The following is a 26,610-nucleotide window of genomic DNA, read 5'->3' as shown; positions in this document are numbered from 1 at the left end:
TAGAAATAAAGGACAAATTATAGCTGCATTGACCAGAAGCAGAAGAGGAACAATGTTGACAATAAGAAGCATAGTGATATTGCATCAGTCAGCTAAGCTAGCTGGCTGGTCTTCCTGTAGGCAATAGAGAAAGAAATGGCAACCCAAAAGCTGATTCAGAGAAACCTAAGATGAGTTTCTGGCCTGACCTTCCTGCATGAGAAAACTTGCTCTCTCTTTTGGAAGCCAAGAGAGAACAGGGAGACTAGCAGTGGACCAAACCAGCCAAGTACCTCAAGTTGGTTGATAAGTAGCTCCCAGGAAACCACAAGCTGGTTAATGTCTTCTTCCAATATATGCCATCTGTAAAATGGGATAGTCATGCAAGGATACTGTGACTCTTACTTCATTGTCGCTTTTCACATGGACTCCCACCTTTAAAAACATCTATATAAAGGTACTTTGGATTCAAAATTGAAACAAAAACAAGTGAGAATATATTTGAAAGACTGTATAAAATGTACAGCTTTTTACTTTACTTTTTAACACTGTCCTATCACTAGTATATACAAAGGCCATACATTTGATTACCTAATCTTTGAAGTTGCATATTTTATTCTAGGCATATGTTGTAAGTGATGTTCCTTCTAACACAGCCTTAATAATTATGTGTCCCTTGACAGTTGTGAAAGCAGTTTATATGGGTCATACAAATCTTCTGGAATTTGTAAGGACTTCTGTTGTACATTTGCCACGTAAATATTGTGAGAGAGGAGGACTGTATTTCTAAACATTGTTTATGAAACTTGGTTGTTCTTTTCAGAATGTCTTTGGGATAATCCAATCCGAGTATGTATGTTGTAACGTGTGATCCATACCTGCAAGAACTATTTGCCCAATATCCAGCTTTCACAAAGCCATTTCTAATAGCAAGTAATTCAGACTACTGTTATACATGACACATTGTCTCATTTGGACTGTGAATTATTGCACTGTATTATATAAAAAATACGGAACATCTAATAATAAACACTCCATAGCAATCCTTTGAAAGACGTGTATGGGTAGTGAATTCCTGACCAGTAGCTGTCTGTATTATGTTAGAAACTGATTAGAGAAAACTCTAGCTAAAAATGACTATAGTGTTCAAATATATTTAATAGACTTGCATAAGTAGTTTATATCTTTCTATTCTTCTACTGTATAAACATTAAACTGATTATATTAGAAAATAAATAATTCTGTACTATATGTGGCATATATGCAGTTAAAATCTGGCATTTCTTCTTCAGACATTCTTCACTATGTGATCAGACCAACCAAGAGGAAAGGAAAAATAGGGAAATTCTCCCTTTAGATTATTTCAGTTATTATCAAAAGGAAAAATATTTAAAAGAACTCTCTGGACTTGATCTAGGGACACTTACACAGTTCTTTATATAAGATATCAAATACACTGTGTATTGCTAATCTGATATGATTGTGCTGTAGAAAGTCTGTGTCCTGAGGTGTGGAAGACTGTCAGTGTGTGGTTAGTATAGCACAGCTGCACCACATGAGATAGAGAATATACTAAATTTTAAATGGAAAAGACCTGACGGGCTAGATAGCCAATCTTTCAATTGATTTGATCTTTCAAAATTGTGTTCTACATCACATTTCCTGACATCAGTTATACAGTGTAGTTTGAAACACAGCATTTGGGGATTCATCTGCTTCTTCTGGGAGACTTCTCCAAAACTGCTTAGGGAGAAACTTACAGGAGACTTAAAGGATGATCAGAAATGCTTTTGTAGCATTCTTACAAAAGGTTTCAACTAAATGGTGGAGTGAATTAATACTCAAGACTCTGTGTAGATTATATTCAGAATACAGGAATTGCTATCAGCCATATCTGTGTTCCACAGAAAAGTAAAAATCTGGCAGCCTGAAAATGAAGAAGAGTGATAATGAACGAAAAAGACTTCATGCACTCTTGGATAAGAGGCAGAGAGAGAAGAGTCTGTCATAAAAGATGGATGATGCTTTTTGTCCTAAGAAGTATCCTGTTTTTTAACTCTTAAACCATCATCAGAAGAACACATGGAAAGAAAAAGGATTTTGGAATATTTTGTTTATAATACTCATTGATACCATGTACATTTCTTTTTTCTGTACTTAAATGATTCATAAATTTCCTGCAACTCTGTGCTACAAAAAGCACTTAATATCAATATTCAAATAAGATGGTGCCATATCAACACTGGAGTTCATGGATTTAAGATGAGTTTTCACCAGCTAAGAGCCTTGAGCTTATATTTAAAACAGAAGGATTCTCTTCCTGTGTGTTTATCTTTCATTGATAACTAATCTTTCCCTGCATTCTAAATTAAACAAATACGGAGAGTGAACAGTTATTTGTCATTAAGGCTGTGACTTACATTCCTGTTCCTTCCTGCCCCCAATCCACAGGTCTAAAACCAGGAAAGTTCAGTCTTGGATCAAGGCAAAATTTGTAAAATAATTTTTGAAGGGAAACAGAACAGGCAAGGGGCCTATTCCAGACTGTGACTTCTGTGTTACTTCAAGTTCTTGTTCTCCTTTGCATATTGGAGTCACCCATATACTGACCCATCTCATCCCAATTGTCTACTTGTACTACTTCTTTCTCTGTCATCTGCCTATTCCCCAATACCTTCAGTCACTTTCACAATATAACTCTCATAGCTTCTCCCAGAAAAAAATGGGAGTGTATTATGTAATTTGTAATATGTAATTTTGGAATATTCTGTCACGAGTTAAGGCTCATATTGGAAGATCAAAGCTCCTTTCTAAAGAGTATCTGGGGGAAGCTGAAATAGGAGGAGCTATGGCACTGTGCATACTGTAAAATGATCTCACAATGACTGTTTTAACATGTATAACCATATTTTAGCATTAACCAACTAAGTCTTGCTTTTTGCACTGAAACAGAATTAACAGCTAAAGACAGAAAATGAAGAGGGGTTTGGACTATTAACAAAAGCTTTATGCAAGCCTATCCAATCCTTCATGGCTGCTTTGTCCAGCCTTTATAGATCCAGCCAGAGACAGTTTTATTCTGTGGATTAACTGAAAAATTACCCTACTGTAGCTTCTCTTTTAACCTTGGCCCTCATGAATGATATATTACAGAAGATGTATAGAGCATGTTGTTTTGTAAGTCAGAAAATAAAACTGTATTCAGTAAGACTGTATTGGTCAGTAATGTTTAATGTTTTCAGTCAAGTGGGAAGATGATACAATAATGATGAGATTGCCATTTTACATGTTAAAAGTCCACATGTATTGGCAACTTAACTATTACAATAACTTGGAAAAGATATTTACTATTGCTTTTTATCGGTAATGGCCTGGCTAATAGATTTTATCAATCATACCTTAAAGGCATAGTGATGTATTAATGTGACATAAATCATACAGTTCAAGTAATCTGTAATGATTTCAGTCTTCTCTTAACTCTGCATGTAAGCCTTGAAAAAATAGTATATTAATTTACATGAATAATGATAAAAATGAATGAAGTATATAGATCATGTGAAGAACCTCCTTCACAGCAATGTTTGAGCTGTAAGGTAGTTTCTCACTGAATGCAACAATGCCTGCAAGTAGCTAAGGCTATTTTTGGACATCAATTCGCATGGTTATATTCCAAATCCTGGATGTTGCAATTAGTCACAAAGTAACTTTTCCCTCTGAGTTATCACTGGCATCAAAGACTGTGAACTACTAATGGCACTTCTGGATTAGGGGTAGAGCCAAAATCTGAGTGCTTTTCACAGAAGAAGTGATAACAATCCTAATGCTGTGGTCAGATTCGAGTTACAACTTTTCCCTTGCAGCTGGGATCAGATATAAAATTCTTTGTCACTTGAAATTCTGAAATACTGTCACGTTACAACATTAAGAAACTTCCTGCAGTACCAGATATATCTGCATTTCTTTTATTAATACTGTAAAGGTCACACCCAGTAAAGATCTGAAATTGAAAGTGCATAGCTTCATTAATGGTTAAATTCTTAGCTATCGTGTATGAGAGGCAACAAAAAGTGCAGAGTATTAATTACGTATTAAAATGTCATGACTTTATTTTAAAAACATTAGGTTATACTATGCATTCTAAAGATTGATCTGTTTTTTTAGATCTCCACAGAGAAGCTGCAAAATATTCATTTAATGTATTATACACCTGAAAATCCATTTGTGATAAGAACAGTTTAATCAGCTTTAAAAAATGGAGAGGGGAAAGAGTACATATGGAACACAGAGTTGCACCAACTGATTACTTCCTGAAAAGCTGTGGAGAAGGATCCAGATGTGCTTAGATCCTACCATCTCAAATATCTTCTGTTGATAGATTTACATTTAAAATTGCATTTAGGATTCAGTGTTATGAAAGTTCATCCTATTTCCAAGAATTTTTCAGTAGAAATCTGCCCACAGTTTTAAGAGAAAGAGAAGCAATTCTTGTGTTCTGGCCATCCTCTAAATTCTATCTATGATAATAAATTAGTGAGCTATTTTTAGTAGATATATAATCCTCAAATATTTTAGTTCAAACCTTTTCCACTAGTTTGAGAAGTGCTATGAGAGAAGGAGAAGAGCAACTAACTCCCATCCCGTCCCTGCAAGTCAACTGCTGGAGGAGGGAGATGCTTCGTGGCATCTGTAGACAGAGATCCTTAACAAGTCTTCTCCAGCTCATTGCAAATTACTCCAGGTAATCAGCAAGAAGCACTGTTATTAAGATATCTAGATAGCAGGTCCCAAAACAATCTGTCCAGAGAGTTGCTAGACAGGGAACTGAGAAAAAAATGACCTGTAACAAAGAATGTGCTACTTGTATTTAACCTAATTCATTGATAACATAAACTAGGGTAAGGCTGTTCCAAGATGCAACAGGTAAGAGGAAATGTGAAGTGAGGGTTGATGGTCCATGCCAGATATAATAAAACTTCTAAATGGATGGAAGGAATAACATCTACGAGCCTTTCTCCTCCCCTAACAACATTTGTCTCCTAAATGACATAAAACTTCTTAATAACTCTGCCACGAGGCCAACTGATGACACAAGAGACATCAGAAACCAGTGGGCATTGTACCAGTTTTGCTTTTGGTGCCATCCATGTTATCTCTCCCAAGATATTATTTAACTATTCAGTTACAAACACTCTGGGGGCAGGAGTTCTGCCTTCATACTTGCATGTAAAACACCTGCCACAGTTAGTAATACAGAGAGATCATGTCTGTATTATTTTGTTGCTGTTTTATGACTTGTAATTACCACAGCAAGGTTTTACAAAGCAGCTGGCCTGACCTAACAGCTCATTGCTACTGGAGGGAGCTCCTTCCCCCTAGTGCTCAGCCTGGCAGGAAGCCTTTCAGGTTCTGCTCTTGCGAGCTGAACCAACTCGCCTCAGAGGCAGGCACACCTGGGAACACGGGCAGGAAGCAGGACAGCCCTTTTACAGGGCAATGAGACACCAGAGAAACTCACGGGCCTCGTGAGAAACCACCCAACCATTTCACCTGCTAGAGCACTGGTAGGAAGCTAGAGAGGCCAGTTCACCTCAGGCTTAGACACCTAGAAGCGCAACCCAGGCAACTCCTAAACACCACCACACAGTCAGAGCTCCAACCCAGCAACACCACCTTCCCTCGCCAGGCTTTTATATCCCAGGCCAGCGGAGCACCGCCCCCGACAAGCCGCGCCGCGCTTCCGCGGGGCCACCTCAGGGAGGAGGAGACCACGCCCTAACCGCCGCCACCGCCCGCGCGCCTCTACCACCGCCCCTCCGGGAGGGGCCGGGCCGCCCCGCGCTGCTATTGGCTCGCTCCACCCCTCCTGGTCCTCAGGCCCGTAGGCGCGTTGCCCAACTCCTCCGGGAGGGGGTGCGCGCGCATTCAGCCCGGCGCTACATGGACGTTCTAGCCTGCAGTCTCGCTGCTAGGCTGGGGGGGAGGGGGCGGTGCTAGGGTCACGTGAGCGGAAGGGGCCGCGGCGGCGAAGCTCGGCGGCTGTTGAGGGGGCAGCGCGCGGCGAGAGGTCGCGGCCGGAGCCGCCGTGTCCTGAGGCGGAGGCGCCCCCCTCGCCCCCCCCCCTCGCCCCTCCCCCCCCACGGTCCGGCCCGGCCCGGCCCGGCCCGGCCCGGGCTTTGCGGTGAGAGCGAGGCGGCACCGGCATCCTGTGTCCTTTTCCCCGCGCTGGGTGTGGGGGCCTGCTCTGGTCCCCGCTGCGCCGCTCCTTCCCGGGGCGGGTGGCCGTGTCCGGGCCGCCGGCGCGGGTGGGGCCGTACCGGGGCGGGGGGTGGGCCGGGGCCGCGCGGAGGGGCCGGGGCCGTTTCTGCAAGGCTCGCAGGTGGGAGGCGGCGAGGCTGGTGCCGGGCGGGCGCTTGGAAAGCCGCGGCTGCTGTAAGCGGCTCTCCTTGGTTTTCCTCGTAAACGAGCGATCTTTTATTTGACAGTTGGCAGTGAACGGGCTTCCCGGGAATTTTACAGTTAGGCTGCACTTTTACATTAGGTTGTTACCTGATATGATATAGGAGTGTCAATATTTTCCTGACTACACACGTAGAGAGGCTAAGCAGTGCTCATTAATAGCCTGGCCGAGTTGCTATATTGAATCTTTCCTATGTGTTTCCTGGACAGGCTGTGCCTGTGAGATGATGTCTTTGATAGATTTCATATAGAAGAGGCTTTGTAACATTACCTTACTGAAAAGATTATTCTAGCGATCTCACAAGGGATTTATTAGAGTCGGATTGGGCTCAGCTCTCTCAAAGCATTTTTCTGAGGAAGCAGCTTTGTCTCCAGCTTCTTGTACTTGTTTCTATGCTTCTTTGGGATGGCAGGAGTTGTAAGTCATGGATGAAGACTGTAGCAATGTACTTGGTCCTGACCTACAGTAAAGGTTTGGGGTGTTGTGACTCAGTGTTGAACTAGTAACAGAAGTTGGACTATACGTCAAGTATCTGATCTTGGGATTGATGTCTTCTGTTTTATAGGAAAGGTGTATTCTGTGCAACTGGGAAAGTTTGCATTAGCTCTGAAATGCGAGGATTAGGGAGTTGCAGCAATCAGTCTGAATGTGATTTAGAGCAGTAGGTGAAGTCCTGACCAGAAAAGATAAGTGATATTTCCAAAATGCAACAGGTTGTTGGTACCTTGTATGTTCATCTTATCCACCTGTTGAAGAATAACTGAAATGACAACCTGAAGCAATTTGGGAAGGAGAAGCTGGACCAAGCATTTGAAAGGGGAGGGAAGGTGTTAGAAAGCATCTAACAGTGGAGTATTACAGTGCCGTAGGGATGTCATATAAACAGCATTTATTTGAATGTCCTGAACTCTGAACACTTAGCAGTACTGATTCCAGCTTGGGATATTGGCCCTTTTCCCCCAAAGCGCTTGGGTTACTAATCATTAAAGTTACCAAATTCCCTGAGCTGCAAAATGTGCTGGACAGTTCGGCTCAGGCATAGTGGGACATAGAAGACTAAGAAAAACGCTAGTGCCTTTCTTGTTTCAAGTGCCAGGGGTACCTTTTTGATTTTGCTATGTGTTTGTCAGAGAAAGTAACCTATGCATCTCTAAAAGAAAAATCCAACACAGTTTTGTGTATTGTTTCATCATCAGGCAGTATAGCATGTGATGTGCATTAATCATGTTTTTAATGCATTGTAGAATTCTAAGGCACAAGTTGAGAGTAATACCAGAACTTCTGCATATAAATAAAAGAACTCAAACATTTCTAAGTATTGCTATTTTTAGACTACCTAGAGCAATCTCTGTGTCGTGTGAGGACCTGTTGTGAATCAGGTGATTATTGCTAGTGCCATAATTTTTTGGAACTTGATTTTTGCTTTTGTGATCTTTGCTAGCTTAAGTGTTTTTTTGGATTTCTACAACACTGAGGACTAGACCATGCTTTGCTAGTGAATTGGGTGATTATACAGAAGTCTTTCTCAGAAGTCCCGTTCAGAATCGTTCTTCAGGATTTTGTTCTTCATTGGTGCATAGTTAATCTAAGTTTGGTCTCATCCTTGATCATAAACTAATATACTAGAAGCTTTTCTCTCAGTGTGTTGCACAGTTACTTGAAGGTACCACCAAAAAAAAGTCAGAACTCTTAGTGATTATGTCTCTTTAAAAAAAAAACAAACAAGTTATTAATGTATTACACAAGTCTAAACCGCTTTCTTTTCTTGCAGTTACTTCTTCCCACCCTCACTTTCTCCCACTGCTGGCTTGTCCTTATTGCAGAGAGAGCTGGATCACTTAAAAAAAAAAAAAAAAAAAAAAAAAAAAAAAGCTTCCAGATCCGTTTTTTTCCCCTTCCTCTTTCCATCTCTTTCTCTTCTACCTCCTTGTCTGCCCCACTTCCCACAAGTCGCCACGAAATCCTTTTGTTATTCAGGAGAGCAAGCTTTTCAGTATTGTGAGGAAAATACTTCTGCTTTCAAAGGTGGATGCACCTCGTTTGTACAACCTAATGGTCCCACCTTGTATCTGCATTGTATGTGATTACATCATTGACATGAAACTAATTCTGCCAATTTACCAGAAGGCGTAAAAGGCAGTCCTTGATGTCCTCATACTGCCTTCTCAGTTCACTGTTACAGGCTATGAGAATGAGGAAGCAAAGTCTGTTTGCAGAACAGACAGAACTTTTAGCAGAAGTCTTTTCTTTTTAGCCACTCGGTTAGAGTACAATATTCAAGATCGGCCCTTCATCCCTAGAAGTTTGTTGCTAGGCATACGTGTTTTCTTTCTCTTTTTCTTTTTTCTTTTTCCTTTTTCCTTTTTCTTTTTAGATACCCTTTTACTATTTCTCTAGATGAGAAACTCCATAATTAAAAATCTGTGATTTCCGTTTCTGAGATCTAGTTTATGTACACCAGAAAAGGCAGCAAATGAGTCAAATGTAATGCCTTATCTTTGCAAAACTGTACTGTAACCCTTTTAGGTGTAGGTGGCCTTGGAGTTGATCGTTCTACCAGCTACGAAAATGCATTCTGTATTGCTGTAACATTTGCCAGATCCTCGTTGGAAGATAAAGAGGAGCAAGAACAGCCTATTAGATTCAATAGTATGTGGTAGCTGACAGGAACAGTGAAGCAGGTCTTGCAAAATGTTAAAAAAACAATCAAAAGACCTGAAGCCTTACTTCTAGAGCCTTAGCTCTGTATCTGTCCTGTTAGTGTCTTCCAGGAATTTTTCTGTTATGTAAAAGGAAGTATTTTGTGCAAGAGACCTCAATAAGCAGAAGAAAAATATAACTTTTAAGATGTAGGAAAAAAATATTAAATTCCATAATGTGGATCCTCCACAATGTTGTACGTTTAAAGAAATGTAGTGCCTGTTCACTGGGTCAAGTTATAGACCTGGGACTGCTAATACGGCAATAATTTTCCAGTAATACTCTCCAGGAATTGGCAATAATCAGTTTGAAAGTAGATAACAACCGTAAGTGTTCTATACAGAGCTATCAATGTGGGAATAGTGCAGTGTTGTTCCCCCCTGCCACCAAATAGAATATAATGTTCTTACTCTATGTTAGGAAAGGTGTTTGATCAGGATACTTGAGAACGCTTTCATAACATCGGATTAACTGCTAATTTAGAATTTATCTATCTTCATGATACCTAGGGAGAAAGGAGTGGGGAAGCATGTTGGGATGCAGAGGTACTGATCCAAAATCAGATTTTTTTTTTTTTCCCCCCCTCTACCAGAAGAGAATTTAGTGATCTTTAAAATATGTATGTGGTACATTCGGTCCCTCAAGACTTAAAGTAAAAATTAAAGTTCGACTTGAAATTGCAGAATGTGGATACTGGTTTGAATGACTGCTACAATATGCTTGTATGCCCAATGTGTAAGCTTGATCTGGGGAAAGTCCTGAAAATATAAACAAAGGTTTTAGGTGTATTTGAACAATTCTGAACTCTAATTTCCATTTTAGGTCATTACTGTAGTGATTTTTAGATTCAGATTCTCCATCCTGTCTCATTCAGTGGGGCTTTTTTGGTCACTTGTCTTTATACAGATTGTTACGTTTCACAGCATTTGTTCTCACCCATTCTAAAATTCTGCTACCTAGTGAAGGAGTCTTTTTTTTTTTTTTTTTGGTGATTCCTATTTGAACTTTTTTCTTAATGTTCTATATTCCACTTTATTGTTAAGAAGCTTTTTGATGTTTGTTATATTAATCAGAAAGATCATCCTAGTATTGAGAAATTACTGTTGTCTAACTGAAGTAAGGTAAGGAGCTTTATCTTGGACTTATTCCCAAAGTAGTCAGATGTCTGTTATGCATGTCTAGATTATGATTCATTAAATTACCTGTAAAATGTAATTTTAAAAACCTGTAGTTGCTATAAGTAAAAGACTAGTTCTTTTTGTGTATTTTGCTAGTCTCTTAAGTCTGCTTGAATGTAGTATGAATTCTTGAAATCTTTTAGCTGAGAGAAAATGACTGCAATCAAGCATGCTTTACAAAGGGATATTTTCACTCCCAATGATGAACGCCTGTTGAGCATTGTGAATGTATGCAAAGCCGGCAAAAAGAAGAGGAACTGCTTTTTGTGTGCCACAGGTATGTAGTAATACCACATGGTATTTCTGTCTTCATCTTTTTGTTTTTTTATTCAGTTGATTTTTTTCTTAGCTTTATTTAAAATATTTATTCTTGCCCCTTATAAAACAGGTGCTTCCATTTTTAATGGAAAAATTAGTTTTAGGTTATACTTCTGTTACTGCTTCTATTAAAACAGACACTTTGCTTTTACTCTCAGATCTTATTGTAACTTGCAAGGAAGAAATCAAAATTATTTGTGTGAGACTAGGTGGACTTTTGAAGAAGGCTTTGTGTAGTGCTTAAAAAGAGATTTAGACCTTTAGGCTGATCAACCTAAATACGATGCAGCAGGGAGTGCTGGTTAGAGTCCAAGACAGAGGGCTCTGGAAAGGCACAGAAACTGAACTGAATTTTAATGCTCCTTTGAGAGTGTGTGCATTATATTACACCTCTTCCAAGAAGATGCTCTCGTCCAATTTATCAGTAAATTAGTCAACTAGTTTTTTGGGTTTTTTTTTTCCCCACTGAAGAATCTCAGAAAGCATTTTTATTCAGAGTAGAATCTCCAGTGACTTCTTTATGTTCCTTCAATAGTGCAGCAATGCGGCCATAGTTCTGCTGTATCAAAGAAATAGCCATGAATTGGCTTCGGTACTTCAGAAGCTGTACAGAGCTGCATATCTGGATGACTGAAACTTAAACTGAGGTGTGGATACTGAGGATGAAACCTGTTTCGAGGGTTCTCTTCTTGTCAAATAAAAAAATCTGAATTGTTTGTAGGGGAGATTTAATGAGTTTAAGTATAGCAGAAACGGATGTTAAAGTAGTTTGAGTATTTCAAAACTACTCTTATACTTCATTTAACAGTGACAACGGAACGTCCAGTGCAAGTAAATGTGGTAAAGGTGAAAAAATCTGACAAGGGAGATTTCTACAAAAGACAAACTGCATGGGCACTTCGAGATCTTGCTGTTGTTGATGCCAAAGATGCTGTTAAAGTATGTGTAACTTTTTTTAGTACAAAATCTGTTCAGGACACTCTTAGTTCCGAGTCGGAGCTAACTTACTTGGCCACTCATTGTCATACAGCTTTGATTGTTAATGTGTTAATTTGGATTTAAGATGATACATGTCCATTACATTTTCTTCCAGTTTTCCCAAGAATATAACCCTAGTAAACTGAGTCTGAATAGTGCAGGTATGCTTGAATAGAAATATTCTGAATATCTGCCCAGTTTATTGTGAATGGTCTCTTAGGGACTGTACAGTACTTGTGCTAAGAACCAGTGGTTTTTGTCTGCTTCAAGTCCTATGTAAATTTTGATTCCAAAATTTAGTTTCCTTTGAAACAAATCATGGCCATCCTGTTGGGCTACATACACTTTTTTTGAGAGGACACTCAAAACATTCTTAATGAGTAATATATAAGAGTGTAGGTAAGCTCTTACATATGTCCTCTAAATCATGGCAGTGGCCATATGTTGGAAAGCATGCAACCCTGAGCTGGTGTTCTTTTCCATAGAACAAGAAGCATAATCTGTTTCTGGCCCATTAAATTCATCTAAGATGAACAGGCAGAGATGAAAATTTTTCATTCCGTGATGTGCAAAAAAACTACTTACGTCAAAACTGAAAACTCCTGAGCTTTTGTCAAATGTAGGGTAAATATGCTTTGTTACTTTAGATATTCATATACTTGTTAGATAGCTTTTAGATTTTCCTTGCTGTTCCATAATATCATGTTGGAGAAACACCTCCTTTAGTCAAGGTTCTGCTTAAAATTATTCTGTTCTTCAGGGTTTTCTTGCAGAACAGAATTTGGTTAAATGTGGTTTTGGAAAAATGCTCTAATGCACATGCCATTTAATGAATGATTTTTGTAAACTTTCTTTCAAAAAATCTTTGAATACCAAACTCTCAGATATTAAAAAATGTCAAAATTGAAGTTAAGTGCATCATGTCTTGATTTATAACTGTGTGATCCTATGCAACTTTTTTGACATGGGTCCTTCCCTCACTAGTTGTCAGATGACTCAAATTTTATGTCATAATGCACTTTTTTGGGGGGAAAGAGGGGGGAGAAAGAGGTATAGTAATTACATTTCTCAATATGAGCTACATGAGGAACTTTTATTGTGCCGTACAGGAATTTTCACTTCCCATCATGTTCAGTTTCATGTGCCACCTGCTTCTCCTACAAATATTAGTAACAATACAAGTAATATGTAACAGCAATGGTAGTATTCATTTTTACAGACTATATGGAAGTAAGAAGTTAATGCACATCTGAAGCAATAACTTTTTCATCAGAAGGAGGCTGAACCTTGCAAAATGCTTGAACTATGATCTATAAAAGAGCCTGTGATCAGTTGCAGTGAATAGTGGGTGCATAAGTGGCCATAGAAAGGAAATTAAGTATTTTAATTAAGTGTTATCAAAGCAATGTTCTCTTCATGGGATGATATGCTTGTTTTAAAATATTTCTGCAGCGACTTTTTACCTAGAACCCTTAAAGAACCAAGTGGCCTTTTTTTATCTTGTCCTCTGCTTTAGATGCTATCACAGCTATAAAATATATAAACTGCTCATAATTGTTTTCTGTTGCCAATTCCCTTAAGTTTCCTTGAGCTCTGCTGTATATATTGTCAGTAATTCCAGCCACGGTTTTTGGTGACAGAAGGCTAACATACAGCATAAGTCATTCTGAGGACAAAATTCCGTGGCAGACGCATTGTAATATGTTTCTTTAAACTGTCACAGGTTTCTGTGTTATGTGTTACTGTTACCTTGTCTAGTTTGAGAAAACATTTTTCATGGTTTTTACTTATTCTTGTAATGTTGTAGCTTCTTCATTAAGGTGCATCTGGGTGCCAGTACTAGCATATCAGTTTAAGGTTGGCATCTGTGTAATTTAATTTTATCCTGTCATTTCAATAATTAAATGAGTAAACAGTCTCTGCTGGTCAGAGAATTATTTATGACTGTTAAGCCTGAAAATTTTCTCGTCTTTTGCAGGAGAATCCTGAATTTGATTTACATTTTGACAAAGTATACAAATGGGTTGCCAGCAGCACAGTGGAAAAGAACACTTTCATTTCATGTATCTGGAAACTCAATCAGAGATATCTTAGAAAGAAAATTGACTTTATTAATGTTAGTTCACAGCTTTTGGAAGGTAAATTTCTACAACTGTATGTTAAGTGTAAAGTTTAATAATTATCAAGGTAAAACAGGTATACTAAGTAAATAAATACTAATCGTGATTTTTTTATTTTTTTATTTTACTCCTCTTGTTATTTTCTTAAAAAGTTTTCATATAAACAAGATGCCTGGAAAACAGATCTTATATTGCAAGACTGGAACAAAATTATATGTTAATGAAATTCTAAATATCATTAAGTGTATTGCATTTCCAGGATATTCTGTTCCTTGAACAAAATAAAACCTACCTGAAAGGTTTAGGAGGCCTAAATGTGTAACAAGTCTTTGTTCTGGTTCTCACTTGCCCTGAGCTAGGAAAATGCTTTAAAAAGTGACATTTATATAGCATGCTAAAGTTTATATAAGGCTTTTATCTGGTTTCTAGTTTATGAACTGTGAAATATCTGTTAAATTCTGCTGGAAGTGCAGCTTAAGTGACTGCTTGGATGCTAAGAGGGCTTTGTATTTTGTACACTCAAATATGATTTTTTACATTCACAGTATCTTTTAATAGTTAAACTTTTAGTGAAGACTAGTGAGTAGACATTTCATACAGTGCTTCTATAAGAAGTGGCCAAACTGTTGATTGATATTAAATAGTAGACTGGTTTGTACAGAAGAACTTGAGTAATTAGAAGCATAAAACAGGGAGGAAGGCAGCTTAGTTTTTCAGTGTTGACTGAAATTTGTTTTTCATTGACCAATAACTTTTCAAGTTCTTGCAAAATTAAAACATTCAACTTACTGCTGCTTAAAAATACGCATGCTGTACATGCTTTGCCTAGCTAACATTCTCTGCTTCCTTTCTTCTGCTTTTCTGTACCTTTTAATTCTCCAGAACTGCCTAAAGTTGCAGAAGGTGCGTAACACCTTTTTTCTTTATTCTTCTTTGTGGGCAATTTTTCATAATTAACTTATTTTTTTAAATAGTGCTTTCAATAGCTTACTAAATTGCTAGAGATAAGTTAAGTTTCAGATGTCCTAAACGCTTTCCATGAGGACTACATTAACGTCCTGTAAACTTTGTTAGCCTTTAAAAGGCTTTTTGTAATTAAACACTGCAATGAGAAATCATAGTTCATTCAAAACAAAACAAAAAAAACCAACCCCCTAAATTTGGTTATATAATTTTCATTTCCTTCAGTATTGTTTTCCCTGTGATGAAACTTACCTTGAGCAGCAAGATAATTTTTACTTATTTGATGATGTGTTTCTTAACTAACCTTAGTATCTTTCCCTTTTTATGCTATGCATACCAAAAGAGACTCTAGTTTCTGTGAAATTTCTGCTAATAATTCTAGAATTGTACTGCAAAATATTCAGACGCGCATTACCAGCATGAGAGGTGAATGAACTGAGGCAGTGTGTCCCTTTATATATGCAGTACAGGAAGGTGGCTGTTTGTTTTTTGCGTATGTTACAGTTTGGAGGGCATCACTGCTGTGAACCAGTTCTGGAAATCTTATTGAAATACATGGAAGACTGAGACTTGACTTGAAAACAATGTTTGTCTAGGTAACAGGTGCTTGTTGTGAAAGTGATTTAATGGATCCATCTACTTAAAAAAGATAGTCGAATATACTTAAGTATGAACATACTGAAGTACTCTTAAAATGCTTGGGGCCTTCTGCTTTTGATAACATGTATTTTATTTCCCTTCTCTACATAAGAATCAGTTCCAAGTGGAGAGAATCAAAGTGTAGCAGGAGGTGATGAAGAGGCTGTGGATGAGTACCAGGAATTAAATGCAAGAGAGGAACAGGATATTGAAATAATGATGGAAGGGTGTGAATATGCCATATCTAATGCTGAAGCCTTTGCAGAAAAGCTGTCTAGAGAGCTACAAGTGCTAGATGGGGTAAAGATTTCTTCTAATGTACAGTGTGTTAGCGTGTAAAACTGTTTTCATTGATACCGACTATGTAGTGTCCTTTGAAAAGGTAGCTAATGTCCTGCTGCATATTTAAAAACATATGCATTTATGTTTTTATATTGTTACTCCTACGCAGAATTACACACTGCCTTGTATCAGATTTTAAAGATCTTGGAATTCAGTATTCACCTTCCAGATCTTCTGGGGTGAGCCTTAACTCTTCAAATGAAGCACAGAGAAGAAAAAAGAAAGGCAGTCTGTGCACACCTCTCTTTTTTTTCTTTTCTTTTTTTTTTTTGAAGGAGAGGGTGTGGCGAGATGTTGATGTTCATGTCCATAGATGTGAACTCCAACTAAAACTTTACTCTGTTTAGAGGGTAATTAGGAAACTGTTTTAGTCTCATAACATTGCAGAATTCAGCCATGTTGTTTGTTGTTTTGCTCTTTAAACAACTGAACCTTCCAGTGTTTTGTTGCTTACAAAAGTAAGAAGATGCAGGGGATTTCTCACAATCTTAAGGGAACAGTCAACAGACTCCTCAAATTGCCAAGTTCTGTGTTCATCTTGTATTTTGAAAATGTTTGTTATCATAGTTACCGTAGATAGTTGGTCTTGCAATAAAAAAGACCATCTTATCACTTAAGCTGTTTTTCTGGAGCTATAAAATGTTGCAGTGTAGTAGGGATTATTGTATTCAATTTTTATTTTTGTGCAGATAAATACTTGAATCCTGAGAACTTGAGAAAAGTTTTGGTTTTATATCTTTTCTTTATGAAATAATGAAGTGTCATGGACTGAGGGACTGCTATGTTCAATAGCACTTCAGATGAGAAGAAAGTATTAAAGGTTTAAATTGTTCAGTCTCTTTCAATCAAGAGTTTGAAAAGTGTGTGTTTGATATCCCCTTCTGTCTTCATTACTGTCAGAATGCTTTTGAGATACAAAAATGCCTCTTAGAATCTTATGGCTTAATTTTCTGTGTAGGCAAATATCCAGTCAATCATGGCCTCTGAGAAACAGGTGAATATCTTGATGAAGTTGCTGGATGAAGCTCTAAAGGAAGTTGATCAGATTGAGATGAAGTTGAGCAGTTATGAAGAAATGCTTCAGAGTGTAAAAGAACAAATGGATCAGATTTCAGAAAGCAACCACCTAATCCATCTCAGCAACACAAACAATGTGAAGCTACTGTCCGAGATAGAGTTCTTAGTGGTAAGCATGTTTGCTGTGCTTATCATGACTGTTCACGTTAAGGTCGTTTGTTGTCACCCTCTTTAGCAACCACGTATGAAGTCTGTTTAAAATCAATTTGTTTCTCTGTTTTGTTCTTTCATTAACTTATGTAAGTTTTTATGATAATGGAATTATATTTATCATTCTTTGTTTAGCAGAATAGCATAAAGCTAAACTCAACCTGCTTTTGGCTTATAGATAGTACTATCTATTATTTTGTAGAATCATATGGACTTGGCTAAAGGTCATATAAAGGCCCTTCAGGAGGGAGATTTGACATCATCTCGAGGCATTGAGGCCTGCACTAATGCAGCAGATGCCCTTCTGCAGTGTATGAATGTAGCTCTTCGTCCAGGTAATGGTTTTGTTAGACTATAGTCTAACACATGGAATTTATTATGGTAGTGTCTTTATTGTAAATTCCTTTCCAACTAATCTTAGATGTTGTTTCTGTACGCTGAGGGAGTTGTCACCTGTGGTCCCTTCTGTTCCCACATATGTTATATAGTTTGTACTCTGGGGTTCTTTTTGTTTGCTTTTAGGACATGATATGCTTCATGCAGTCAAAGAGCAACAACAGCGATTTATTGACTTGCGTGAACAATTTGCACGGAGGCTTGCCAGTCATCTGAACAGCGTATTTGTTCAACAGGTATTAACTTACTACTTTATTTGAATTTTCAGTCACAGACTTTTTCTGAAAAGAAGAATGCTCTAACTGAAATTGGACATGTTCTTTGGTACAAGCAGTAAGTGAATGGACTGCTAGAGGCACTTCAGGTGGAGAGATTACTAAATATACCAAACTGTAGTGACCATAGAAATAATCTTATGTTTACCAAAAAAAAAATCAAACCCAAACCTCTGTAGTAGGTTTGATATCTGCACTAAGCACACCTCTGAGATATTTAAGGATTTATTTTAGCTGTAAGGCTTAATTAGTTGAGGAATAAAGGTTAAATTTTAAAGGTTTAGGAGGCTGAGAACACCAGAGTTCTTGCTGTCTGCACTTCAACAGCCATAAAAAAAGAATCATTCAAAGTAAAACTGTTAAACCTTGGTTTTGAGCCTTAATTTGAAATACTCAGAAATCACTGTCCTGAGATTTGTTTCCAGAGGATGGATGTCTTTAAGCATCTTTTTGTTTTTTGTTTTTTTTTCTTTTTTTATCTCCAATTAGTTTACTCAGACCCTACTTCAACTCTATAACAGGTCCTACTATCTTTCAGTGAGTACATCAGGTTTGATACAAGCTTTTGTAACTAACTTTTTTTTTTTTTTAAGCTTGCCTTATCTAACTAGCAGCTGCATCTTTGACTTTACAAATAAGAAATTTATCCTTACTATTTGTGGAGCATCAGATTTATGCCCCTTCTCCCTTTCAGTATTTGCATCGGCTCTCAAGCTTTGTTTATCTGTGTGTTAGATAACATTCGTCTGATCTCTGGAGTTTGCTAAGAGATGATGCAGCACTGAGATGTATGGAGAAAACATATATTCAGGAAACTATAATATTTGTACAACTGTACGGATATTACAATTACATGTAATTGTAATAATAGTTGTAAATAGAAAGGTAATTCAGTTTCTATACATATTAGTGCAGTCAAAGGTTTTGTGGTTTTTAATGTATTTGTCTTTGTGCAGAAAATGGAGCAGAATTATGCCAGGTGATTGTATAGAAAATTGCATTTGAGAGTGCAAGTGTGGCTCTTTATGGCAGGGATAATTGTTTTCTACGTTTTCTTCATTTTACAGAAGAATTCCAGTTCTACAGCATGCTAAAATTTTGGTCTTTAGCTTCTTTTCTTAAGAAAGCATGTTTCTCCTGCTGCTTCTCATTTTTGAAAAACTGGGCATAGCCAATCTGTCAGGGCCTCAAAATGAGCAAGGAGAAAATTAAATGATGAGAAATTATTATTACTGTGTAATACTAAATATATTAGATGAAATATCTTTAAGAAGGCTTTTCAGTGCTATTGAGAATGAGTGACTTTATCATTTTACCTTTTTATCTAAAAACTTTTTTGAATCCTGGTAGTAATAGTGGTCTTGTTATCTTTCACATAAATGCCCTCTGAAAAGTTTTGGCCAGCTATTAGCCACCAGATATTAATCATCAGGTTAAAATATTGCATCACTGCAAGTTCAAGCAGGAGCTGATAGTCTGCAAGAAATGAGCCTCTGTATTAAATTTTTTGCAAAAAAAAAAAAATTTGTTTACCTCATTTTGAGCTATAGATTTAAGTGTTGCAGATGCAACAGATTTGTGCATTATCTTACAAAAATGACATTGCTTTGTTAGTCAGATGAATGGAATGTAACCATTTCTCAGTCCCACATTATTGAAAAGTCTAACAGGAACGTTTTCTGTTACCTTTAACATCTGAAGAGTTGCATATTTGTTTAGAATGTTTCTTTAAAAAAAATGAAAGCCCTTCAGGAGAAATCTAAAGCAGGCAAAGGTTTCTAAATTAGAAAAGGTGAATGTGAAAGCAGCTGCCTAGACGTCTTCGTGTTAATGCAAGCAACGTGTTCTGGTTCAGAACTCGTTAGATAAAACAACAAAGTTCCATTGTGCTTTTTTTTTCTTCAGCTTAAATATATTAGCTTGAAAGTGTGAGCTTGATCCTTTTATTTATTTGAGTTTGTTTGCTTTTAAAAAAAAAGCTGTGATTCAAACTACTGTCATAAAATATTAGGGTGTTTCATCTCTTCTACATAAAAATGAGAACAAATTTCTAAAATTTTAAACAGAAACACAACTTTGGATTGCAGCTCACTGAAGTGTGAAATTATCTTCAGTAAACTGTTACTAACAGTTAACATAGTTGTCTTTATTGTGTCCTAATAGTATTTCATTAACTTGCAAAAATGTATCTGTAATTTTAAAGTTGTGTTTTTTCCCCACAACCAGGTTCAACATTCAATTAAAATGCAACACTAAGCTTTCTGCCTTTGGAACAGTGCAATGAAATAGTTGAATAACAAACTTGCAGCTTCCTTTGGTAACAGTTAAAGTTATACAGAATAGAGAGAGGAAGCCTGGGTTTTTTGATGGGGAAGGTACAGTTAGACCAGAAGCATTTCATCTTGGAATAGACTTAAATTTTATGTAATTTAGACTAGGACAACCAGAATGATTATTACTGTGGAGAAGTTGGCTTGGAAAGAGGCATAGACTGGGAAGGGACTCTTCATATGTAGTTTTATGAAGAATGTAAATACCAAGCAAAGAATTACTTTAATAAAATAACATGCATAAAAAGTCAGATGAAAGAAGCAAGAAATTTGGCTGTATAGTAGAGTATTTCCTAGCAGTAACATTAGCTAGTCTTTGGACTGACTTAACAAAGGAAGTTGTGGAAGCTGTCAGGTAAATTATTTTAAACTATAATGCACTTAAACATGAAAGGGTATACTGTAGGAGTAAGTGTTGCATGCTAGGGGTTAGAAGAGAGAACCACAAATGGTTGCTATATCTAGTTTCAATAAAGCCTATCAAAGACATGTTGAAAATATTGTTATACTTCAAACACTCACTTGTAACAAAGATAACTATCACTGTTAATTTACTACATTGTAACTCTGTGCTTCTTTCTCTTGTGTCTGTTTCTAATCAATTTTTATGCATAGATGCATGCCAAGAAGTACACACAGTATGATCTCAGCGATTACATGTGCTATATATTCAGCAGCTACTGCTGGATTCTAATTCCAAGTTATATGTTGCAATTATGCTTTAAAAAGTTAGCTTTTTGTTGGATTCAAACTACAATATTTCAGTTTGTTTTAGAAGGGAAATTAACTTATCGGTAAGTGCGAGCCTTCCTGGTTGTCTGTGAGAATAAATAAATGAAGTCCTCTAGGACTTCTTTGTCTTTACTATGGGCTTATAGTGGTCCATTTGTGTCTCATTTATCTATGTCATTAATAAGAGAGCAGGACTTAAAATAAGCATGTGTTGAGGTTGGATATGAAAGTATTCCAGCTTTATGTAGAAGCTGGCTTTTTTTGCATTGCATTACCTAGTTAGTAAAGGTTAGTCTTTATAATGAATAGTAAGTCTCATATGCTTAAAAAAAAAACAAAAACAAAAACAAAAAAACTATAACTGCCTTGTCGATACCGTTAGGGCTTTTTTAATCAAAGAATCTGACTAGTGCTCAATACAATAGAGAAGAGCGAGTCAAAGTCACTTATTTTTGACTCTGTGATCCAAACTGGCAGCTGTTACAACTTAAAGAAGTGCAAAGGCAGCTTTAAAACTATCTTTGTGTTCTGCCTACTTGTTGTATCTAAGCCTAAGTGTCCAGGAATGCCATCTCTGTTAGGGGATATTGGCACTTGTTTGACCTTTTTAAATTGCCTGCATATTCTACTACAGGGACTAAGGATTATTTAAGGCGGGTTTTTGTGCTGTTGTGGCACAAGCTAATACTTAAGATCAAGTTCTGTTGCTGTATTTGTTATAAGCCAGGTAATAAATGCTTAATGGATAACGTTAAAGCCGTTTCAACATTAAACCCCTCTCCTGTGCTTTAACATTGAGCTAATAGTTTGTGTTCTGCTACCTCACTGAACTGTGGTGTCATCTCACTTGTCTCCTGGTTTGCCCAGGAAGCTTGCAGGTTCAAGCAGCTGAAAGCTTAAAAAGCCAGATCTTAAGTTGTTATGGAATACAAAGCAATCTTTGCTTAGAGGATTACTGTTTTTTCAGAAGATCCCCTGGAGAAAAGGAAGGAGGAACATAAAGCTAGTAACTTGCTTTTAAAGGATTGGTTTATGCTGCATGTCCTAATCTGCTTAACTCCAGTAAATGTTTACTGAGCATGTGTGAACTGGTGTTTTCAAAGGTCAAAAGAAGCAGCTTTAAAAAGAAGTAGCTATGTGGCTTTTTTTTTTTAATACGAAAACTAATGTAATATTCCTTTACATTGTTCAGAAACAGTTGAATTCTTCTTATTAGACCTTCAGTCTTGCACTCTCTTGCAAAAAGTGCCCAACTGACTTCTCTTGAAGGCAAAGTTATAAGCAGTTGGGGTCTTAAAATGAGCAAGCTTACTAAGGTGCATTAGCTGCTGCAGCTATATCGTCTTAGTGTCTGTTATATAATATCTAGAGACCCAAGTTGGAAAGATAGATATTACAGTGGGGATCTGAAGTTGAGGTGATTTTTAATTTTACACAAGATACTTTTAATGCTTTTCTGTTTGTCTGAATGGGATGCTGTCAATGTTTTAAGTTATTCAGAAAATCTCTAGTGTATCTGTATAGTGCTTCCAGATTTATTTTTAGTACTTTCTTTTGTTAAGGGTCACGATCAGAGTTCCACACTTGCCCAGCACTCTGTTGAATTGACATTACCCAATCATCATCCATTTCACAGAGATTTACTTCGTTATGCTAAACTGATGGAGTGGCTCAAAAACACAGACTATGGAAAATATGAAGGTCTAACAAAGGTATGTGAAATGCTCAGATGCTTCTAGAGAATTTACATAATATATTCTTTTTACAAAAGTCAAAAGAATTGCCTATGTATGTGTGCGTTTTTCTTAAATATTCCTTCGTGTTAAATGTAATTCACTGCCTTCCTTTTCCTGTTCCTCTTTGGAATAGGAAGCTTCACTTTGGTATTTGTTGCATTCCATATTATTTTTCAGGTTCCTATATGTCTTTGTTCTGAAGCATCATACAATATTAATCTCAATATTTATGTAAAACAGTTTGCCATTTTACGATCTAGTAAGAATAATAATAAAGCTATTTTCATATTGATCTATTTAGTTTTAGTTTTAGTTCAATAGACCTCTAAAGCTTTTGATATTCTCAAATGAAATAGAAACATTTTGGCCTTGTATTTGTGTAATTTTTAATCATGTTGCTTAAAACTGACTTGAAGTGAAAAAATGATTACAGATGTACAGAAGTTCTTCAAATAGAAGTCAGAGGAAAGTTAGTCCTTAACAGCAAGTTGTCTTTTATTAAAGTACTATCATTCAATCTTAGTTTAAATTGTGGAAGCTTTAAATTAGACTCCTAAATGGCTTTGAAATAGTTGTCCTTTGCTTTCAGTGCAAGTCAAATGTTCATTGAACAGCTAACATCTTTGTCTTTAAATAAAATAAAATTAAATTAACAGATTTATAGATTATATGTGTTAGGTAACAGAATTCTGAAGAAAATAGAAACAAAAAATTCTCATGGACAGACCACCTCAAGTAAAAAAAAAATTAAACCTTTTTAGTAAAATCTAAAAACACATAATCTTAAAACTTTTTTCAGCTGTTGTGCCTCTTATCTTCTGAAATTTGAGCTTATTTTCAGCAATGTTTCAAACAAAAATGAATTTGCAATTCACTGAATCTTGTAGTAGGCATGCAGAGTTTGTGCCTTCCAGACTTTTCTGGTTTTTGGTTTTCCTAGTGGGGGAGTTTAATTAGGGAAGACACATACGCAAGAGGATGTATAGGAATGGTATCTTATTTGTTTTTCTGGCATAGTAATAGTCTACTAGAAGAGACTAGGGAGAATAGTGCTGAATTCTCTCCATTCTACCTTGGATTAAGTTCTGCTCCACCACCACTAACTCTACTGTATGCACCAGTGTGTATGTATTTCCTTATGGAGGGGAAATAGCACTTTTTGATTCATTTCTCCATGAACTCTCCAGCAAAATGGGTATCAGCTACTTAAATATCATGAATATATATTTGTGTGTATATATGTCCAAAGCAGTTTATTTTGTACATTTTATTTTCATGCTGCTTTTTAAAAATGAGTAGTATGTATACCCAACCGTTAACTAACTTGTCGTGTGTATAACCAACTGTTAACTAACTTTCAATTTTTCATTTAAGAATTACATGGATTATTTATCACGACTATATGAAAGAGAAATAAAAGATTTCTTTGAAGTTGCCAAGATCAAGATGACAGGCACAACCAAAGAAGGAAAAAAGTTTGGTAAGCTTCCAGGAGGCATATATCTTCCTTTATTTTGTATGTGAATAATAAAAAAAAAAAATACTCATCACAGCTTCTAGAGCCAAAACTGTAATGCTGTCCTGTGCCTAAGCTGGAAATTGGCTGTTTGGCAAGGTAGGAGGTGGATGGAAAATATGGCTAGCAAAACTTCTGACTTCCCCAAGGTCAAGGTAGCACAATGGAAATCTTGTGAAATTGGGCAAGATCAGAAGATAAGATATGATTTGTCAGATTTATAATCTACTCTCAATTTTTAATGAAGAACTACTCTATTTTATTTCTGGATTAAATTTGAAAGATAACTCTTCTAGTTAAAGTAAGCTTTGGAAGCATCCATATGTGTTCTTCTGCTATTTCTGCTTTTAATAAGATTTCTGGTGGATTTTGAAAAGGCTAGTTTTAATGTTAATTCTACCAGAGGAAACCTGTGTATTCTGTTGTTTTTTTAGTGGGATTTACATATGTAGTCTAGGACTAGAAATCATGCTTGATTAACTTGTAGGTCTTTCCACTTGGGGAAGAATGAGCATGGAAGTGAAGTGATTCTAAAAGTAACCTGGACACTTAGCAAACAGCAGTGATATAGGTGCATTTATATATTAGGTATTCTATATTTTAAAGTACATTTTCAAAATTTGTTTGCTTAAGATGTCTATATTTGCCAAAGTTGACTAGCTTGTAAATCCTAAATTCAGAAGTGAAGTGCAGGTTGGACTAGTAAGTTCTGTCAAGCCTATTTTGGGTCTTGAGCTGATACTTTGAAGACTTGTCGTAGAGAGCAGAAAAAAGTAATGAGAGAAAGAAAGCAAGACAGTGGTGAGACTTGACCAGGGCAGGATGGGGAGGAGAGTTGGAAAGAAAAGCCTTGGCAAGCTGTTGGCCATGGAGAGCAAGTGGTGCCATAGTGTGTCATGGTCACAACAGTTAGCTTTTCAAGACTTATAAAATTATCTCATTCCAAGAACAAAAAATTTTAATATAAATTTATTTCTAAAACACTGTCTTGCAACATCTCTTGTGATTTGCGTTTGTGAGGAGACAGTTATACTTGACTTCTGTAAGTGTCTTGAAGTGCTGCCAATTTAGAGAAAGGTTATTTAACTCACCAGCCTTCACCTTGAAGGTTTCTGTTGTATATTTGGGTAAACTTCAAGTATGTTTAAAACTTGCACAAAACAGAGTCCAGCAGTAGAGTAACAAAAGAATTTTTTTTTTTACCAGTTCTCTTGATTTTGATTACTTTTGCAACAGGTTACACTTTCATAAGCATACAAAAAAGTATGTTTTTGTTTGAGTCTCTCTGGTGACTGCTTGACATGGAAAACTTGACCTGAGTGTTCAGTCCTCCAAAAATTGGTAGTCATCAGTCTCTAAATAAAGCCAAAATTGTAAGCTGTATCCAGTGGGGGACTCTGCCAGGATTATTAATGTTATGGTTAGTAAACTTTAAATAATGATTATTAATGGCTGCATATTTGAGGCCACAAGCAAATTTGGCAATGAATTAGATCACCTTCTTACAGAAAACTTCTCTCCTCAGTACTCGTCCTGTTCTTAATGGCACCATTTGCAAAGCTGGAAAACAAACTCTGCATGTTTTAAGAAGGGGGAAAAAAAAACCAAAAACAAACAAAAAAAAACAGTTAAATGAATATGGATTCATTTCAACATTTAAATATCAAATGATGTGTTTATTTTGTAACAGCTTATAGTGTGTAATTTGTAAGGCTTATACATTGAAGGTAGTGATCATAACATTCCTAGTTGCACACTACTTCATTAATTCAAAATGTATCACTTCTTAATAGTACACTTAAGGAATAGCATTAGGTGTATAATGCTCCAGTTGTACTCCGACACTAAAGACGACCTGATTTCAAGCTGCCTTGGTGTGTGTTCTTGCCTTTTTTCTTTTCTTTTATTTATTTTTTTCTTTTCTTTTTTGTGTGCTTTGGGAATAGCACTGCTATTTGAATGCCTCAAATGCAGAGGGGATGCTGGGAGAATTATTCTGGCATTCTATGTTAGTGCAAGGTTCTCTGTCTGCGTTTTTATGGCAAAAATATTCTGGGTCATGAGCATTCACACTTGTCCTAGTCTTGTTGTTTTTTCTTCTGATGAAGCCAAGACTTTGATACTTAAATACCATAAAATCAAATGTGGGAAAGAGGGCTACTATTGTTACATGGTCATATGATGTGGCTTCTCAAATGCAATATTCACTGTGGCTCCTCTGATTGTTGAGGGCCTGAACTTTGCGTGCATCTCTCTGCATTCTGTAATGTAGTCCCATGTGCTTGGGAATTGGGGACTGTGAAGAACTGGGACTGATGCATGACAGATGCATGTGCTACATATACCAGCCTTAAAACTTGATTAAAAAAAAAATAAATAAAGCTTGGCTGGAATTAAATTTGAGTTTGACATTAAAATTGTCAGTGGTGTTGTCTGCTTGAGAACATCTGGTATTTAAGACATGTTTGTGGCATTTAGAAGTATTTACTTATCCTATTACAGTAGGTCTTGCTTGCTTGCTCCATTTTGGGGGGCTTGAAGCATCCATCCTCATCAAGATCCTCTTAATACCATGTATTGCTTTTAGTGTATGTATGCAAATGCCTTTTACTGGTTAGGGAGTCTCTATTTACTACAAATGTGAGAACATTTTTATCATGCCCATTTACTCTGAATTTCAGATTGAAGTCCACTTGAGGAAACTGTTTTATTCTGCACAGACAA

The 26,610-nt window shown here is 36.7% G+C and overlaps 1 protein-coding gene across 4 annotated transcripts in view; it reads left to right on the top strand.

The window, feature by feature from the left end:
• The first annotated feature begins 6,122 nt into the window (after positions 1 to 6,122).
• EXOC1 (exocyst complex component 1) overlaps positions 6,123 to 26,610 on the top strand; it is a 32,636-nt gene continuing 12,148 nt past the window's right edge. For 2 of the 4 annotated variants that reach the window (XM_067298032.1, XM_067298031.1), the window contains exons 1-11: positions 6,123 to 6,157; positions 10,458 to 10,591; positions 11,441 to 11,571; positions 13,589 to 13,748; positions 15,445 to 15,632; positions 16,633 to 16,860; positions 17,104 to 17,236; positions 17,424 to 17,533; positions 18,062 to 18,109; positions 22,197 to 22,346; positions 23,745 to 23,850. In XM_067298032.1, the coding sequence (XP_067154133.1) occupies positions 10,468 to 10,591; positions 11,441 to 11,571; positions 13,589 to 13,748; positions 15,445 to 15,632; positions 16,633 to 16,860; positions 17,104 to 17,236; positions 17,424 to 17,533; positions 18,062 to 18,109; positions 22,197 to 22,346; positions 23,745 to 23,850 (1,378 nt within the window). In that variant the 5' untranslated portion in view covers positions 6,123 to 6,157; positions 10,458 to 10,467. The remainder of the gene's footprint in view (positions 6,158 to 10,457; positions 10,592 to 11,440; positions 11,572 to 13,588; positions 13,749 to 15,444; positions 15,633 to 16,632; positions 16,861 to 17,103; positions 17,237 to 17,423; positions 17,534 to 18,061; positions 18,110 to 22,196; positions 22,347 to 23,744; positions 23,851 to 26,610) is intronic. The other 2 variants (XM_067298034.1, XM_067298033.1) reach the window with 1 other exon arrangement.

Source organism: Apteryx mantelli, chromosome 5, assembly GCF_036417845.1.
Source record: "Apteryx mantelli isolate bAptMan1 chromosome 5, bAptMan1.hap1, whole genome shotgun sequence".
NCBI lineage: Eukaryota > Metazoa > Chordata > Aves > Apterygiformes > Apterygidae > Apteryx > Apteryx mantelli.
This window is presented reverse-complemented; position numbering and strand designations above follow the sequence as displayed.